The sequence below is a fragment of the Rattus norvegicus genome, chromosome 15 (genome assembly GCF_021556685.1).
Source record: "Rattus norvegicus strain SHRSP/BbbUtx chromosome 15, alternate assembly SHRSP_T2T, whole genome shotgun sequence".
In the NCBI taxonomy this organism is placed as follows: domain Eukaryota; kingdom Metazoa; phylum Chordata; class Mammalia; order Rodentia; family Muridae; genus Rattus; species Rattus norvegicus.
In genome coordinates, this window is record NC_141548.1 from 43,880,507 (window position 1) to 43,893,334 (window position 12,828).

The following is a 12,828-nucleotide window of genomic DNA, read 5'->3' on the forward strand; positions in this document are numbered from 1 at the left end:
TCAGAGGTGATCCCTTCCCAACTTGGCTTTGTGGTTTTAAAATAACTCCTATATCTTTATCTTTTACCTTAATGCCTGAATTCTGTAAGTCTAGTAGGCAACTCTTTATGTATACACATGCATGTGTATGTACATATCATATGTGTACAGGTTTGTGTGTGCACATACACACACATGCACAAAATCACTTTCAGTTACAGTAACCATACACAATGGGATTGATTTTACATTTCCAGCCACTGTCGTGATTCCTGTGTGTGTATATATGTGTGGCCATGTGTGGGTCACAACATGCATGCATAGGTTAGAAGACAACTTGCAGGGGTAGGGCCTTTTTCACTGTGTAGGATGCAGGGATTGAACTCAGGTCATCAGGTGCTGCAGCTAAGGCCATGACCGCTGAGCCATCTTACTAGCATGGTTCCTATCTAAAAACCAGAGAGGCAAGGAAGAAAAAGCAATAGATGGTTGGCAGGACAGCTCAGTGGATAAGGTCGCTTACCGCACAAGCCTGGTAGCTTGAGTTCAATCCTAGAATTCACATATGGGTGAAGGAGACAATTCAGAGTTGTCCTCCAATCTCCACATGCGTGCTGGGGCATGTACATCCCTCCCTACACGTTACCTGTGAACACACACACACACACACACACACACACACACACACACACACTAAATAAAACACATTTTAAAGGACATTCTATTGGATTTCTAAGGGGTAAGGAGTAGGCCACATAAGGGAGGCTTTCCACCCAGATTGGCCTGTGAGCATGTCTGTGGGGCATTTTATTGATCACCGATCCAAGTGGGATAGCTCCACCCACTGTGGGTTGTGTGTCCTGAGTGGAGTCAGAAAGCAGGCTGAGACAAACAGACTCTTCCATGACCTCTGCTTCAGCTCCTACCTCCAGATCTCTGCTGCCTTCTTTTTCTGTTTTGTTGTTGTTTTGTTTTCTCCCTCAGTGATAGACGGTGACAATGAAATGTGAAAGAAACCCTTTCCTCCCTGAGTTGCTTTTGATCTTGGTGTTTTATAACAGTAAGAGAAAGCTATTAAGATGCCAGGCTTCTAAGGTTAGTTTTCCTTGACAGGAATTGGCTTAATATAAACTCCAGGGGTGGGGCATCGAAGTCGAGGCTCACAGTGCTTCGGGGTTCATCACGCAGATGGGTACTCCGCACTGGCACGTGTTCACATCGTCATATGCGACCCCCATGCTGAGGCTCAGCAGCTGAACTAAAATAATTGCAAGTGATTCCAGAGTTACGGCTTTGGGGTGCTGAAAAGAAAACACACCAGACCACAAATGTGCGTGTACACGTCGTGGGAGGCATTTTACTTGTGGCTAGGAAATGTAGTTAGCTATTAACAGAGGCCACACAGTCAAGTAAAGCATATATTGTGCCAATCACAAATGCTGCAAACACAGGAGAGGTCTAAAACTATGCCTTTGAATAATGTGAGACCCTCAGAAAAATAGTCTAAATAAATTTAAATTTGATAAAATTCCAGCTAGAATATTTAGATGCAAAATAAAAATACATTTGCAGGGTCTGGAGAGATGGCCCAGCGTTTAGCACTTGCTGCTCTTCCAGAGGATCCAGGTCTGATTCCAGGCACCCACATAGATGGTCACAACTTTCGCACCTGCATCAGGAGATCTGATACTCTTTTCTGACCTCCTGATGGGTACTGTGCACTTGTGGTGCACAGATATGCATGCATGGATGTAAAACAGTCATGAGTGTAAAATGAAAATACAAAGGTCATCAAGAATTATTTTAAAATTGTGATAAGAAACTAGTTGATTCAGCAGACTGATTCAAAACACAGTTGAGCTTTTCATCATGTCAAAGAACAGCCCAGAGCAAATATTTTGCCTTCTAGAGCCAGACAGCGCTTCTCCTGTAGATCAGAAAAGACACAAGAACGACCACTGTCAACACAGCTCAGTGTTCAAGTCCACCACCAAATGCTCACAGGTTATGAAGGGAAAATGGCGTTTTGGGAAAATGCCCATGAAACAATCTCACTTAGTAAGAAACCTACAGTAGTTAGACTCACAGGGCCGAGTATTGTGTCTTATGAGCTGCACTCTTTCGTTTTACATATGTGTGCATGTATTGTTTCGTGTGTCTATGGTGTATGTCTGTATGTGTGTGTATGTGTATGCGAGTGTGCTCATCTCAGGCATGCATGTGGAGGCCAGAGGTCCACCTCAGGGGGCTTCCTCTTTGCCCTCCACTTTATTTTTTGAGACAAGGTCTCTTGCCAAACTTAGAGCTCACTTTGGATGCTAGACTGGCTGTTGGGGAGCTCTACAGATCCTCTTCTCTCTGACCTCCCAGCACAGTGTGTACCGCCAGGTTCAGCTTTCCTTACATGGTGACTGGGAAATCAGGTCCCTATGCTTACACAGAAGGTTCATTATCCATGGAGTCTTCTCCTGGTCCCTGTTCATTAATTTGTCTGTCATAACCATTACACAGTCTATGTATGTAAAGCAAGTGGTATACTTGACTATATATATAACTTTAAAAAACACATACTGATTCTCATTTGCTTTTCAACTATAGCTGTGCTTGGGTTGTTTTTCTATGCTGGTTTTTAGGAAGCAGGGCAATAGGACATAATGCCTCACTGACACTGTATGGCCCTGACAAATTATGGAGAGGGGGGAGGGAGGGTGAGAGAGATGAATGGAGGAACATTAGTGAGCCAAGCTGCACCTATGTATTTCAATATCTCATTCCTGTGGATGTTGAATGTTGCTGGAGTTTCTCAGCTAAGGATCAATGATAGTTACCCCCCAAAGAAATGTGGGGGAAGGGAAAAAGTGCTGGGGAAGGCCTCTTCCAGTCCGTGGGAACCATTGTTTCTTGCCTGCAAATCTCAGACTTTCTTCTCCATCTGGACCGCCCTTGGTAACCAGTCTGCCTTTAGACAGATGCGCTCTTCCTCTTTGCTAACCAGTGAAGCTCTTGCTGCATGGTGTGTGTGTGTGTGTGTGTGTGTGTGTGTGTGTGTGTGTGTGTGTGCTACATGTGAATGTTTGAGGATGCGTTAGAGATCAAGGAAATCACTTTGTCCATAAAGGCTACATTTTTCCAAAATACAGTTTATGATTTTTAAATAAGAACCCTCTCTTTCCCAGCCCCACTCTTCTTCATCTTGCTTACTGGAGGGAGATGATCCTATGCTGCCTCCCTCTCTGAAACTCCAGCAGACACCATATAAACATACATAAAGGGAAGGGGCCCACACCAGTGTCCATGCCCTAGGGAGTGACGATTTTAATGAAAGTAATAAATCAAGGGATCTTTAATTTTATACTGTTTTCTACAGCAGCCTGTTATACACTAAATATTTATTTCTAATAGTGTGTGTCAGAGAGAGAGAAAGAGAGAAAGAGAGAAAGAGAGAGAGAGAGAGAGAGAGAGAGAGAGAGAGAGCGCACTCATGTAGGCCACGGCAGGACATCAAATCCCTGGAGCTGGAGTGGTGCTGGTTGTGAGCTGAGGATGTGAGTGGGTGCTGGGAACTGAACTGTGTCCCCTGCAGAGGAGCAAACACTCTTCAGTAAGGGGCCCCACCCCTATCCCACCTCCACTCCCGCTATACATTTTAATCAAGCAGATTAAGGCACAGCATACCAGAGCAACGCCTCCTGCATAGTTCTTGTCACACATCTTCCCTTGATAGGTGGCGCCAACATAATCAGTGGTGTCCCTGTAGCTGATTTGAAAATAGACTTTAATCATTGAGTTTTGCAAAAGTAAGCACAGTACAGTTAATGCTCTGTTTTCATAGGTCAGGTGCGTGTTCTGAAATTATCAGTGATAAAACAACAAAAGGGAAGGCTTGCATGCTAAAATTGCAACACCATGTGGCTACAATAGACCCATGGTATGTTAGAAAAATGGTTCTCAACTTGTGGGTTGTGCCCCCTTGGCAAACCTCTATCTACAAAAATATTTACATTAGAATTCATGACAGTAGCAAAATTATAGTTATAAAGTAGCAATGAAATAATTTTATAATTGGGGGTCACCACAACATGAGGAGCTGTATTAAAGGATCGTAGCTACTTCTGTCCACCTGAGTTCTTGAGGCAGGGTCTCTAACTGAACCTGGGAGCTTGCTGTTTGGGCTAGCCGGGCCAGCCAGCGAGCCCCAGGGATCTGCCTGCTCTACATCCTCAGCCCTGGGGCTGCAGAACAGAGGCCACTTGGCTTTTCCGTGGTGCTAGAGCTCTAAACTCAGGTCCTCATAAACGCACAGCAAACATTTTCCCCATAGAGTTGTCTCCTTTTTGTTGTAATGATCGCTACGTTAAAGATCAGAGCTAAGTGGCTATGTTCATAGAATCCAGGCAGGCCTTCCAAACAGATGTGAACCTGTGATGCCCAGCCAGGGGTGTTTGGTGCAGTGCTGTGTGCTCTATGGTGAGAAGGCATCTGGAAACAGGACTGAAGAAGTGAGCTTCAACTACAGACCAACCAAGTGGGAGATCTTAACAACCCCACTGTAGGTAAACTGCCCCAATAGCAGCTGTTATATACAGAGGGGAGAAATCATGGAGCACTTGTGTTTTCCTCCCATGTGGTCTGTGGATTGTTGGAAAAGGGACCATGGGGGCCAGTTTTTCTTGGCATAGACTGTCATATCTTGAAAATGTACATACACGAGTAAAAACGCCATGTCATGTGGTCGCAGAACGAGGTACGACTGTTTCCACTTCAGGAACCTGTACAGCAACTTGTTAGCATCACCCGTGGTCGAGATTTTGTTTTCGTCCATCCAAAATTCCAGGGAAGACAGAATTACTGTAAGATTAAAGGGGGCAAAGATCTAAAATAGAACACAGACAGAAAACCTGTTCAAACAACATGATCTAAAGGGACCGGGCAAAAGAGCTTCGAAAACAAGCTCAGGTCATGCATTGAATAACTGCGGTGTATGTCTGGACTCAGTGTTTAAATGTTACTCAGCAGTAAGTGTCCTGGTCATAAAAGTCACCCTGGATCCTTTAAATTAGATTAACTGTATTCCTTTTGTATTTTGAGTGCATGTATGCATGGACATCACATGTATGCTTGGTATCTAAGCAGAAAATGACACCAGATCTCCTGCAACTGTAATTAAAGATGGTGGTGAACTAACATGTGGGTCCTGGGAATTGGACTCCATCCTCTGCAAGAGCAACAAGCCATCTGAGCCATCTCTCCAGCCCTGTGTATAATTCAAAATGCTTGCCTTTAATCAAGCCCCCGTGAGGGATGTCTTGTATGTAATAATCCTCACAATGACCTACTTTACAGGTAGGAGAGCAGAAACTTCAAACCTAAACAATGGTCCTTATATCATGAATCCTTATGCAGTGTCATAAAAGGAGGTGTGGGGGTCGTTAGAAACAGCAAGTGTGGTTGCTTAAGAGACACTGCCCCTCATAGGTGCTGGCATACGGATGCTGGTCACAAGTTGCTGGCGCTGTTTGGGGGAGGTTTAGGAAGTACGGCCTAGCTGGAGGAAGTATTTCACGGGAGGAAGGACTTGGAGGTTTCAAAGCCACACACCATCGCCAGCGCTCTCTCTCTGCTTTCTGCTTTCTGTCCCATGCATGAGCCTTCACTTCCAGCTCCAGTTGCCATGTCTGCTGCCTGCCACCATGCTGTCCCTACCACTAAGGACCCAAACTCTCTGGGACTGTAAGCTCAAATAAACTCTCCTTCTATAAGCTGCCTTCATTATCATTATACTTTTTATCACAATAATAGAAAAGTAACTAAGACAACAAGGATGAAACATTTTTAAAAGGACAAAAAAATACTTACAGCATTTGTCAGTCCAATCAACTGGAAAATCTTTTGAGTGACAACAGCTGTATCAGCCCCAATATGCTCAAACTGTAAAACATAATTGTTATATATATATATATATATATATATATATATATGTATATATACACACACACACCACACACATATATTTTTGCTTAACATTGATCATGGCAACTCTCTTGTTACAATTTTAATGTAGCAAAATCATAAACTTAGATCATTAACATATTTTAATCCACTTTATTTTATTATTCATATTATGTGATGCATATACTGTGAAAGTAAAAAATATAAAATGACCTGATAATGTGTTAATTAATGACCTGTCAATAAATTAAGGATAATAGTTCCTGACAGAAAAAAATGTTAGTTTTAATTTAGATGTGACTATCTTAGTGTTTTGCCTATATGCGTGCTTGTGCACCTCATGCATGCAGTGCCCATGGAAGCCAGAAGAGGGCACCAGATTACAAGGGCTGGATTTAGCAGGGTGTTGTGAGGTACCATGGGAGTACTGGTACCTGAACCCAGGTCTTCTAAAGGGCAGCAAGTGCTCTTAACCTCGGAGTCACCTCTCCACATGTAGGAAGTAAGTTAAGACTGGGAAAATTCCCAGAATCTGTATGTCAGACACTCCCAAATGTTGCATACTGAATAATTCCATTTATCCAATGGTTTAGAAGTGAAAATAAGATATAGAAATGAGGAATGCATTAGTGGATTTGAGGGCTGGGGAGAGAGGGTGGGAAGTGTGTGGCTCTGTGCTGGGGTGCAAATATCCTTTACCTTGACTGCATTTTGCCACGTGCTGGCTGCCGCAGCATTGGCAGGGGCGTCTGTGTATGGAGGTGTCAGGCTGTGCACATGTTCTTGCAAGTATGTGTGAATGTATAACTCTCCTCAAATAAGAAGGTAAACAAACTCCAAGGAACTACGAAATAAATGACCCTCCACTTACGACAAAAAGGAAAGAGTGCAAGCAATTGAGAGTTTATTAAAGTGTACTAACACAGAGTTATCAACTCTCCTCTGTCAGAAACCCACTCTGTGAGGCACGGGAGAAGAGCCTTTCTCATGCCTCACTGCTGATAATAGGAATGAAGACGAACAGGACAAATACACTTGGAATACACTTACCATCTGCTTTTCAACTACAATGTGTATTTCCAGATAGTGCGAGACGGTTCGCTGAGGCTGAAAAGAGACCCACCAACTCCATGTCAGCACTGAGGAGTGCCTCAGGAGGTTTGGTTTTCCCACTAAAGTGGGAAGGATTTTTTTACATTCATAAAGAGAACTGGAAATATTACCCAAGCAGGCTCACCAGGCTCCTCATCAAACCTTTATTCTATCCAGGAAACAACCCACCCTTCCCTCCTCCCTCCATATTTTCTTTGATCTCATGTGTGGTTTTCTTAGCTGAATGACATTCTTTTTAAAAGTTATCTTTATTTTTAAATTACAACCTAATGAGCGTGTGTGTGTGTGTGTGTGTGTGTGTGTGTGTGTGTGTGTGCGTGCGCGTGCACAGTGCCAATGTTTTGGTTCTCTTAGGTATGTTGTCACAGTTATTCCCTAGACCAGGTATAGAGAATTCACCCACATATTGATCTTGAGTTTTCAACTGCTTTTAGCTACTAGATCTCTGCTCTGTTTAAGAGTTTATCTAATTTTATTGTTCAATAAATTAGCATCCAGCCACCCCCAAGCCTTTCAGGTTTCCTTTCTGACAACATGGTCCTGTCTGCACAGTTATCTCTGTGAAACTAGTATTGTATGGGCCAATCTGCTGTTTTCCCATCTGGTGGAGACCTGTGGTTCCTGTCACCTGCATTGTCACCGTGATGGTCTGAATATGTTTGGCCCATGGGAAGTGGCACTATTAGGAGGTGTGGCCTTGGAGTAGGAGTGGTCTTGATGGAGTGGGTGTGGCCTTGTTGCAGGAAATGTGTCACTGTGGGGGTGGGATTTGCAGTCCTATGCTCAAGCTCTGCCTAGTGTAGAAGAGAGTCTTCTGGCTGCCTTCAGATCAAGATGTAGAAGTCTTAGCTCCTCCAGCGCCAAGTCTGCCTGCACATTGCCATGCTTCCCACCATGATGATAATGAATTAAATCTTAGAAATGTAAGCCAGCCCCAATTAAATGTTGTCCTTTATAAGAGTTGCCTTGGTCATGGTGTCTGTTCACAGCAATGAAACCCTAATTAAGACAGTCACAGACTTCTTTGGATATTCTTCTTTGTTCTACTTGCCAAATGAACATCCTAGGTTTGTAAACATCCCCTATTAAAAGAATTGGGAGTTATTTTGGGTGGAGGGGTTACATTAAATTTTAATTGTTATTAAAATAAATAACCGGTGATTTTATAACTAGGGCAGAAATTGTCTTTAAATAATTGTGACTTATATTTCCACCTATGACAATAGAACGAAGTTGGGTAAGTGAAAAAGAGAAAGGACACTGTCTATGTTAAACATTGGTGGCAATGACAGTCAAAGCAATGTCCTATGAGATGAAGAATGTAATATACATGAAAATAAATAATCACGGCAACACAAAGTAGACTTGTTTTAAAGAGTTCTATGTTCACGTTTGATGACCCACGTCTTCACATGTACTAGGGCAGCCGTAACTAAAACAAGACAGGGACCCAGCAATTCAGTTCCTAGCTTATACCTAAGAGAATCTAAAGCTTTTATCAGCACAAATATTTGTTTACAAATGTTCCTAGCAGTATTGTATTATTTAAATAGTGGGATGACCAACTGCTCACCTGCTGATTAATTAAGTGTGGCATATTCCTGAAATGGAATATGACTCAACCATAAAAACAAACTGCATTTCAAAATGCTACAACTATGAGCACATTAATGGGTAAAAAAATCACAAAAGAAACATACTTGAAGATTTCCATTCCAATAAATGCAGAATTGTGTATTTTTCAAAATGAGGAAGGCAAATGGAAAGAGAAGTGCGTTTAGATCCATTACTTTTATTTAACTGTGAAAGCAGATACCAACAAGGTCCAGAAGATGTGTGATGTGTGTCTCAATAAGTCATTTTAGATGTGAACAGGCACTCATTAGTTGTAAAGGTAACTTTTATTCACCTGTTGTAATTGTTATCTTGGAGGTTTACTGCTGAATAAGCTCACCCTTCTTAGTTCTTTCTGAACTCTGGCTGGCTGGTTTAATTCAGCTCTTCTGGCCCAAACTCCTCTCCAAGCTGACTGATTCATACCGGCTTCTCTTGGCTTCTCATTGAATTGCTCTGCTTGGCCTCAAACTAACTGTCTTAGTAAAGGTTTTATTGCTATGAACAGACACCATGATCAAGGATACTCTTGAAAGGATAACATTTAATTGTGGCTGGTTTGTAGGTTCAGAGGTTTGGTTCCTTATCATTAAGATGGGAGCATGGCAGCACTCAGGTAGGCATGATGCAGGAGGAGTTGATAGTTCAACATCTTGTTCTAAAGGCATGCTGGAAAAGGCTCACTTCCAGGCAGCTAGGATGAGGGTCTTAAAGCCCACCCCCACAGTGACACACTTCCTCCAACAAGGCTACACCTCCAAATAGTGCCACTTCCTGGGCCAAGCATATTCAAACCACCACACTAACTCTGGCAATCTGTTCTGATCTTTTGGTTCCTTCTTATTCTCTGGCTTCAACTGGCCCTGTTGAACTGCACTGAGATGCATGGATCCATGAACAAACTCACCTCTACTGAACTTTACTCACTGAACTGCCCTCCTTCCTGACTCACTCTGCACTGTTCTCCAGTAGCCCCTCTTTCCTTTCTGTTCTCATGAGATTGGGTGTAACCTGTCTCTCACTCATTCTGTCAAATCTTCCTTTGACTCATCACTTCATCTGCCGGTCAACTAGACATCACTTTCAAACATGGCTTCTTTCTTCTATAAACTAACTTTACCTTCATTGTTTGGGCTTAAAGGTGTGTACTAAAGGAATGTCTGTATTCTGCCAGAGGGATTAAAGGTGTGTCATTCCAGACAGATCACATAGACCTAGAAGATCTTTGAATGTGATCCCTTGCCAGAGTAGCCATGTTGCTAGATTAAAATTTCTCTATATCTAGTAGAGGAATAAGCACTAACATTGTTATATTGTTCAAATAAGCTTTGTACTTATTTTCCAATATGGCTAATGTAATGTATAATACAAAATACACAAAACAATATGTCATTTTAAAGTTCTTTGGAGGATAGAACAGAACAAATTTAAAAGGGTTAACCAAAAAACAATGTAAGAGGAAGAATGAAGGAAAAAGAACACAACAAGAGACACACAAGACATGAGGTGATAGATTTAATTGATTTAACTCATGACTATTCTACACATGTGTATTAAACTGGTCATGAATAAGACAAAATTGCCACATTAAAAAACAACAGTCTGAAAAAAAGTTTTTCCCTGTGACATCTTCAGCTTTAAAATATACCTATGCACATGCAAATCCATCTAATATAATTCAGTGACTTACAAAATAAAAGCAAAAACAATAAAACAAAACAAAAGACAAGCCATGAAAGTAGGAGGGAACAGAACAGGAGGAGGAGGGGCTGCAGATGAAGTGGGAGTGGGATGAGGCAGGGGGATGGGTGGATGTGATCAACATCTCTTATATACATGTATGGAATTGGCAAAGAATGAATGCGATTACTTAAAAATGAAAGCTTCATAGATTAATAACTTCAGAAACAAAGAAGAGAGCATCAATAACAGTATTAAGGAAGAGACAGTAGGAAAACTTACATAACTAGTTTTAAAGATTGTGCCAGATGAGCTTTCTGATGGACACATCCCTGTGGTATCTCTGTGGGGGGATATGTAAGTAGTTTATCAGAAAGTGACTTGGTACTACCTAATTAATCCCCTACCTTGATACTTCGTATCTTATACTGCGGGTCTCTTAAATCCATATCCTTCTCGGCATAGAGTAATGTGTCTCCTTTCTTAGGTTCCACTTGGTAGATTACATGTTCAAAACCACTGGAAGATTCCAGGGGTTCAATTCCGTAGCTAACGTTTCCAAACTGAAGTACTCCCCTGACAAAGTCAAACCAGAACAACGATGACAAGAAAGTACTAGTTATAAATGAAAGAATGCACGCAGAAGTGGCAGTTAATTGTCAGTTAAGTACTGCATTTTCATAAGGTCACTAGTTCCTACTGAGCTACTTGAGAGTCACAAACCAAGTGGCACACAATAGTGATGTGATTGGGATCTTCCAGCTAGTAACATTTTATGACCTTTGTGGGGCTGGAGAAATGGCTGAGTGGATAAGGGCACTTCCTGCTCATGTAGGGGACCAGGGATTGGTTCCCAGCTCCACACAGCAGTTCCAGCAGCCACCTGTTGCTGTACTGGACTAACCTAGCACTCATGCAGCCACACTCACTTACACATAAACATAATAGACAAATGCTGAGACTTGTTTACCAACTTCAAACTTAAGGACAACTTAGATTCAGTATGAGGATGGAGTCTATCACTTAAATTAATTTCCATTTATAATCCATTTTGCCTTTTACACACTTACACACATACATGCATTCACACACTAATTTTTTAAAAAATACCATTTTTATATACAATTATGTATTACAACCTGAGTCCAGTACATGTGCTAACAATCACCATAGAATTTGGATAACCTTCAATGTATCCTTGGAAGTAGCAGATATTCTGAAACACAAAGATAAAATATACAATATATCCCCTTGTGGTAAAGATAACATTATCAAATACTTAAAATTGTCAGCTATGTGTATCAAATACCAGTTGTTTCCAAAGCAGATCCATAAGATGAGTGAGTAGAGTGTCATATAATTTTTAAACGTGTTTTATGGTCATATTTTCATATGGTCTCTCTCTGTCTGTCCTCTTTGAGAAAGTGCTTCACTATGTATGTTAGAGAAGCAAAATGAATCAAAAAGGGAAATAATTTCCAAGAGTGTTTTGAGTGTGTTGCTAGATTGGCTTGCACAGAGCTCTTTCACAGAAACAGTAATAACCCCCCAAACAGGGCCACTACATTCTCTGAACATCTCATTGCGTGGTTTTTCAAGACTCTGCTGCAAGGGCTCCTCCCCACACCCCCATCTGCCAGGCAAGGGAACTTTCAGGTTCTGGGAGGTGGCCAGAGTTTCTGAGGAAATGAGATACAAGCCTTGGAAGAGAGGGAGATACAGAAGGAGATTCCAGGATGCACGCCCAGGTGGGACTCCTATATCTGCCCTTGAGCTGAGGATGTGGCATGACAGAGACACCCACCACCCCAACCCCTTGGGGAGTAGTAACATTGCTCTCATCTTGCCTGTCTCCGAGGACAGGACAGGATGCTTACAGAAGGAGGACAGGATGCTTACAGAACGGAAATTCCTCTTCAGGGAAGGGTGGACAGAATCCACCCAGATCCAAGATGGCTGCCAGCCTGATCACATGACAATAGCTAGTCTCTATGTAGTTTCCATAGTGACTCGCTCACCAGCAGCAGCCCCAACAGAAAGCACTGGACCATAAAAGAGGCAAAGAGAGGCAGTTCCCTGGTCCCAGACTACATAAATACGGTGTGACTTCCCCCGAGGATGTGAGCTGAGAATTTTTAAGGTTCCTAGTGGTCTATTCTGGCTGTTGGATAAACTGTGCAGATGAAATTCAGCCTAGGGTCTGTCTTTCGCTTTGTGGCACTAAGCACTGATCTGTCTGGGGTAGGGACAATAATCTATGGATAACAGGGAATCTGGCAGAAGCTAAGACCTGCTTAAGACAAGCTAGGTGCTGGCTCCAGACCAGTTACTAGAACATGACTGGAGATGCTTGAAGTTGATTTCTTACAGTGCTAGGATTTGAACCTAAGACCTCATGCCTGCTAGGCAGGAACTATACCACTGATCTATGGTTCCAAGCTCAAGACTTAAAACTCTTCAAAGATTCACAAGTATTTTGATTGCATCATCAAA

General features: G+C 42.1%; 1 protein-coding gene across 7 annotated transcripts in view; it reads right to left on the reverse strand.

The window, feature by feature from the left end:
* Positions 1 to 12,828, reverse strand: part of Adam2 (ADAM metallopeptidase domain 2) — a 41,052-nt gene that overhangs the window by 20,024 nt on the left and 8,200 nt on the right. Inside the window, exons 5-11 of one of the 7 annotated variants that reach the window (XM_087586477.1) lie at positions 11,521 to 11,551; positions 10,743 to 10,911; positions 6,979 to 7,035; positions 5,836 to 5,907; positions 4,686 to 4,852; positions 3,655 to 3,736; positions 1,144 to 1,280 (exon numbers count right to left, since the gene is read on the reverse strand). In XM_087586477.1, the coding sequence (XP_087442603.1) occupies positions 1,144 to 1,280; positions 3,655 to 3,736; positions 4,686 to 4,852; positions 5,836 to 5,907; positions 6,979 to 7,035; positions 10,743 to 10,784 (557 nt within the window). In that variant the 5' untranslated portion in view covers positions 10,785 to 10,911; positions 11,521 to 11,551. 7 annotated transcript variants of the gene reach the window in all.